The sequence below is a fragment of the Penaeus vannamei genome, unplaced genomic scaffold, assembly GCF_042767895.1.
Source record: "Penaeus vannamei isolate JL-2024 unplaced genomic scaffold, ASM4276789v1 unanchor2668, whole genome shotgun sequence".
Lineage (NCBI taxonomy): Eukaryota > Metazoa > Arthropoda > Malacostraca > Decapoda > Penaeidae > Penaeus > Penaeus vannamei.
The window spans coordinates 1-6621 of record NW_027215656.1 but is presented as its reverse complement, the minus strand read 5'-3'; the positions used below and the strand labels follow the sequence as shown (position 1 = coordinate 6621).

The following is a 6621-nucleotide window of genomic DNA, read 5'->3' as shown; positions in this document are numbered from 1 at the left end:
CTCTTTCTCTTTTCTTTCTCTTTCTCTTCTCTCTCTCTTTTCTCTTCTCTTTCTCTTACTCTTTTCTCTCTCTTTTCTCTTCTCTTTCTTTCTCTTTTTTCTCTCTTTTCTCTTCTCTTTCTCTTCTCTTTTTCTCTTCTTTTCTCTTTTCTTTCTCTTCTCTGCTTCTCCTCTTTTCTCTTTCTCTTCTCTGTTTCTCCTCTTTCCTCTTCTCTTTCTCTTTCTCTTCTCTGTTTCTCCTCTTCTCTTTCTCTTTCTCTTTTCTCTTTTCTTTCTCTTTCTCTTCTCTATTTCTCTTTTCTCTTTTCTTTCTCTTTCTCTTCTCTGTTACTCCTCTTTTTTCTTTTCTTTCTCCTTATCTTCAGTGTTTCTCTTCTTTTCTCTTTTCTTTCTCTTTCTCTTCTCCATTTCTTCTCTTTTCTCTTCTCTTTCTCTTTCTCTTCTCTGTTTCTCCTCTTTTCTCTTCTCTTTCTCTTTCTCTTCTCTTTCTCTCTCTTTTCTCTTTTCTTTCTCTTTCTCTTCTCTGTTTCTCCTCTTTTCTCTTCTCTTTTCTCTCTCTTTTCTCTTTTCTTTCTCTTTCTCTTTCTCTGTTTCTCTTTTCTTTCTCTTTCTCTTCTCTGTTTCTCCTCTTTTTTCTTTTCTTTCTCTTTTCTCTTCTCTTTCTCTTTCTCTCCTCTGTTTCTCCTCTTTTCTCTTCTCTTCCTCTTTCTCTCCTCTTCCTCTGTTCTCTTCTGTTCCTCTGTTCTCTTCTCTTCCTCTGTTCTCTTCTCTTCCTCCATCTCTTCTCTTTCTCTTCTCTATTTCTCCTCTTTTCTCTTTTCTTTCTCTTTCTCTTCCCTATTTCTCTTCTTTTCTCTTCTCTTCCTCCATCTCTTCTCTTCCTCCATCTCTTCTCTTCCTCCATCTCTTCTCTTTCTCTTCCCTATTCCTCTTCTCTTCCTCCATCTCTTCTCTTTCTCTTCTCTATTTCTCTTCTCTCTCTCTTTCTCCTCTTCTTTTCCTCCATCTCTTCTCTCTTTCTTTCTCCTCTTCTTTTCTCTTCTCTTCCTCCATCTCTTCTCTTTCTCTTTATCCTCTTCTTTTCCTCCATCTCTTCTCTCTCTCTTTCTCCTCTTCTTTTCTCCTCTCTTCCTCCATCTCTTCTCTCTCTCTTTCTCCTCCTTTTCTTCACTCTCTCTTTCCACCTCCTCCTTTGTCCTCATTTACTTCACTTGATTCCTTTATCGCTCACCGCGTCTTCTTCCCCTCGTACAGGATCTGAACGGCACACCTTCTAGGAAACCAACCTCGGTGTCGAGTTGCGGCGGAAGAGGAGGAAGGAGGAGGAGGAGGAGGAGGAGACGTAGAAGAGGAAGGAGGAGGAGGCGGAGGAGACGCAGAAGAGGAGGAAGGTGATTCCGAAGGAGGAGGAGGAGGAGGCGGAGGCGGGGAAGAGGTCGACGGGCAGGTTTTTCTCTCTCCGTAGAGCCAATACCTGCAATGAGGTATATAATAATATAAAATAATATAATAATAATAGTCTCAGCAATTCTTATTCTATTCTTATCTATTCCTAATGCTAATAATCAATGAATAATTATTCTTAAGAGTTGCTTACAATGAGGAATAATTCTTGACAATTTCTATTCATTCTCCATAATGTCTAATTCTCAAGAATTTATTTTCATTCCCAAGAATTTACTTTTATTCCCAAGAATTTATTTTCATTCCCAAGAATTTATTTTCATTCCCAAGAATTTGTTTTCATTCCCAAGAATTTATTTTCATTCCCAAGAATTTATTTTCATTCCCAAGAATTTACTTTCATTCCCAAGAATTTATTTTCATTCCCAAGAATTTATTTTCATTCCCAAGAATTTATTTTCATTCCCAAGAATTTATTTTCATTCCCAAGAATTTATTTTCATTCCCAAGAATTTATTTTCATTCCCTAGAATTTATTTTCATTCCCAAGAATTTATTTTCATTCCCAAGAATTTATTTTCATTCCCAAGAATTTATTTTCATTCCCAAGAATTTATTTTCATTCCCAAGAATTTATTTTCATTCCCAAGAATTTATTTTCATTCCCAAGAATTTATTTTCATTCCCAAGAATTCCTAGAAATCTTACTTATTCCTAAGACTTCTTTACAATTACGAAGAATTATTCTTGATGATTATAAAGAATTATTCTTAGCCATAATAAAAAAATTCTTGAAGATTCTGAAGAATTCTTCATAATTGGAATGAATATTTATTTCTTCATAAATATTCATTAAGATTTCTAAAAATTCTCCGAAATTCCTAATCGTTTTTTAATATATCAGTTTAAATTTAATCAATAATTAAGACTGAATTAATCAATAATTAAACAAAATTTCAAAACTGATAGATTAATCAAAATTAAATCAATAAATAATTATTAAGAATTATTGAGAATAATTTAAATTCATCTTTTAAAATATTATTTCTCAACAGACAATAAACATCCATTTTTAATTATTATCAAAAACACTTCATAACTATCGCTATATTTAACTAACTTTCATTGAAGAAATATATATTCACATAATTTATTTAACTTATATAATTTATTTAATTTATTTTTAATATAAACATAATTTATTTAATTTATTTATGATTTATTTAACTAATTTACATTCATATAATTCATTCTATATTTAACTAATTTCAATAAGTTTCAAAATTCTTATTTATTCATAGAAATTCTTATTTCTTGCTGATCCTCAGATTAATAATTTCTAATTATTAGAATAATCTTTAATAACTTAATTATCAAAATATTCTTCGATAACTCTTAATTATTAAAATATTCTTCGATAACTCTTAATGATTAAAATATTCTTCGATAACTCTTAATGATTAAAAAACAATTAAATAAATATTCCTTACAAAATCTTTATATCCACAATATATAAATCAATATCATTCTTCTTCCTAAATTTGTAATGAAAAAGAATATATATAACGATGCATAATAATTGTTACAAAATATATCCTAATGATCTGCAATGATAGAAAAATGCCCAACTCTTTTTTGCAAAATCTTTAACAATGCTTAAAAAATATTTCATAATGACGCAATTCTTGCAGATTTAATCATTCTTTTTTTCTTCTTCTTCTTCTTTCTTTCTCTTTCTCTTTCCTATTTCTCTTCTTTTCTTTTTTTCTTTTTATCTCTCCACTCTCTCCCTCTCCTCCCCCACTCCCCCTCTCACCCTCCCCCCCTCTCCACTCTCTCCCACTCCCTCTCCCTCTCCTCCCCCACTCTCCCTCACCCTCCTCCCCTCTCCGCTCTCTCCCTCTCCCTCTCCTCTCCCACTCTCCCTCACCATCCATTTCCTCTCCACTCTCTCCCTCTCCCTCTCCCTCACCCTCCCCCCCCTCTCCACTCTCTCCCTCTCTCTCTCCCTCTCCTCCCCCACTCCCCCTCTCACCCTCTCCACTCTCCACTCTCTCCCTCTCCCTTTCCTCCCTCACTCTCCCTCTCCCTTTCCTCCCTCACTCTCCCTCACCATCCATTTCCTTTCCACTCTCTCCCTCTCCCTCTCCCTCACCCTCCACCCCTCTCCACTCTCTCCCTCTCTCTCTCTCTCTCCTACCCCACTCTCCCTCACCCTCCACCCCTCTCCACACTCTCCCTCTCCCTCTCCCTCTCCTCCCCCACTCTCCCTCACCCTCCACCCCTCTCCACTCTCTCCCTCTCCTCTCCCTCACCCTCCACCCCTCTCCACTCTCTCCCTCTCTCTCTCTCTCTCTCTCCTACCCCACTCTCCCTCACCCTCCACCCCTCTCCCCACTCTCCCTCACCCTCCACCCCTCTCCACCTCTCTCCCTCTCCTCCCCCACTCTCCCTCACCCTCCCCCCCTCTCCACTCTCTCCCTCTCCCTCTCCTCCCCCACTTTCCACTCTCTCCCTCTCCCTCTCCCTCTCCTCCCCCCACTCTCCCTCACCCTCCACCCCCCTCTCCACTCTCTCCCTCTCCCTCTCCTCCGACACTCTCCCTCACCCTCCCCCCTCTCCACTCTCTCCCTTTCCTCCCCCACTCTCCCTCACCCTCCACTCTCTCCCTCTCCTCCCCCACTCTCCCTCTCCCTCTCCTCCCCTACTCTCCCTCTCCCTCTCCTCCCCCACTCTCCCTCACCCTCCACCCCTCTCCACTCTCTCCCTCTCCCTCTCCTTCTCCCTCTCCTACCCCACTCTCCCTCTCCGTCCACCCCTCTCCACTCTCTCCCTCTCCCTCTCCCTCTCCCTCTCCTCCCCCACTCTCCCTCACTGTCCAACCCTATCCACTCTCTCCCTATCCCTCTCCTCTCCCACTCTCTCCCTCTCCCTCTCCCTCTCCCTCACCCTCCATCCTCTCCACTATCTCCCACTCCCTCTCCTCCCCCACTCTCCCTCACGCTCCTCCCTCTCCACTCTCTCCCTCTCCCTCTCCCTCTCCCTCTCCTCCCTCACTCTCCCTCACCATCTATTTCCTTTCCACTCTCTCCCTCTCCTCCCTCACTCTCCCTCACCATCCATTTCCTTTCCACCTCTCTCCACTCTCTCCCTCTCCCCCTCTACCCCTCCACCCCTCCATTACTCCACCCTCTTTCCCCTTCTCCAACTCTCCACCCCTAAACCCCTCCACCCTCCCTCCCCTTCTCCTACTCTCCACCCCTCCACCCTCCCTCCCCATCTCCTACTCTCCACCCCTCCACCCTCCCTCCCCATCTCCTACTCTCCACCCCTCCACCCTCCCTCCCCTTCTCCAAGTCTCCACCCCTCCACCCTCCCTCCCCTTCTCCAACTCTCCACCCCTCCACCCCCACCCTCCCTCCCCATCTCCTACTCTCCACCCCTCCACCCTCCCTCCCCTTCTCCAACTCTCCACCCCTCCACCCCCACCCTCCCTCCCCATCTCCTACTCTCCACCCCTCCACCCTCCCTCCCCTTCTCCAACTCTCCACCCCTCCACCCTCCCTCCCCATCTCCTACTCTCCATCCCTCCACCCTCCCTCCCCTTCTCCAACTCTCCACCCCTCCACCCTCCCTCCCCCTTCTCCTACTCTCCACCCCTCCACCCCCACCCTCCCCATCTCCTACTCTCCACCCCTCCTCCCTCCCTCCCCATCTCCCTACTCTCCACCCCTCCACCCCCACCCACCCTCCCCTTCTCCAACTCTCCACCCCTCCACCCCCACCCTCCCTCCCCATCTCCAACTCTCCACCCCTCCACCCTCCCTCCCCATCTCCTACTCTCCACCCCTCCACCCTCCCTCCCCTTCTCCAAGTCTCCACCCCTCCACCCTCCCTCCCCTTCTCCTACTCTCCACCCCTCCACCCTCCCTCCCCATCTCCTACTCTCCACCCCTCCACCCTCCCTCCCCTTCTCCAAGTCTCCACCCCTCCACCCTCCCTCCCCCCTTCTCCAACTCTCCACCCCTCCACCCCCACCCTCCCTCCCCATCTCCAACTCTCCACCCCTCCACCCTCCCTCCCCATCTCCTACTCTCCACCCCCACCCTCCCTCCCCATCTCCTACTCTCCACCCCTCCACCTTCCCTCCCCTTCTCCAACTCTCCAACCCTCCACCCCCTCCCCACCCCTTCTCCCAACTCTCCACCATCCACCCTCCCTCCCCTTCTCCTACTCTCCACCCCTCCACCCTCCCTCCCCATCTCCTACTCTCCACCCCTCCACCCTCCATCCCCATCTCTTACTCTCCACCCCTCCACCCTCCCTCCCCATCTCTTACTCTCCACCCCTCCACCCTCCCTCCCCTTCTCCAACTCTCCACACCTCCACCCCCACCCTCCCTCCCCATCTCCTACTCTCCACCCCTACCCTCCCCATCTCCAACTCTCCACCCCCACCCTCCCTCCCCATCTCCTACTCTCCACCCCTCCACCCCTACCCTCCCCATCTCCAACTCTCCACCCCCACCCTCCCTCCCCATCTCCAACTCTCCACCCCTCCACCCTCCCTCCCCATCTCCTACTCTCCACCCCTCCACCCCCACCCTCCCCATCTCCTATTCTCCACCCCTCCACCCCCACCCTCCCCATCCCCTACTCCCCACCCCCAACACACTCACTTCTTCCACCGCGTCACCACCACCTCCTCTCCGACCCTCAGAGGAAGGCGGGGCTCGTCAGTGCAGGGGGGGTGGCAGCAGACGCACACGCCCTTGGTGCAGGGGAACCACCAGCCGGAGAAGGGTTCGACCACCTCGTACAGGCGGCTCCGGGCGCGTTTCTCCGCCTTCTGGGCCAGTTGCTCCATCTGGGGGGAGGTGGGGGGGGGGGGGGGGTGAGTATGAGTAAGATGAGTAAGGTAAGGTAAGATGAGTATGAGTAAGATGAGTATGAGTAAGATCAGTAAGGTAAGGTAAGATGAGTATGAGTAAGATGAGTAAGGTAAGGTAATTTGAGTATGATGAGTAAGATGAGTGTGATGAGTAAGATGAGTATGATGAGTAAGATGAATATGAGCAAGTTGACTAAGGTAAGGTGAGTATGATGAATAAGATGAGCAAGATGAACTATGAGTAAGTTGAGTAAGTTCTAGAAAGTTGTAGAAAGTTGAGTAAGCTTCTTTGTGAGGCAGCTGCTCCATATTTATAATATGTGTGTG

The 6621-nt window shown here is 46.9% G+C and overlaps 1 protein-coding gene across 1 annotated transcript; it reads right to left on the bottom strand.

The window, feature by feature from the left end:
* Window positions 1–869: 869 nt before the first annotated feature.
* LOC138861198 (palmitoyltransferase ZDHHC6-like) lies at window positions 870–6270 on the bottom strand (the record flags this gene model as incomplete). Its single annotated transcript, XM_070120095.1, is given in 2 exon segments — window positions 870–1474; window positions 6083–6270. Coding segments are annotated over 2 exon segments (435 nt in total), but the record flags the coding sequence as incomplete, so codon positions are not given.
* Window positions 6271–6621: the final 351 nt, after the last annotated feature.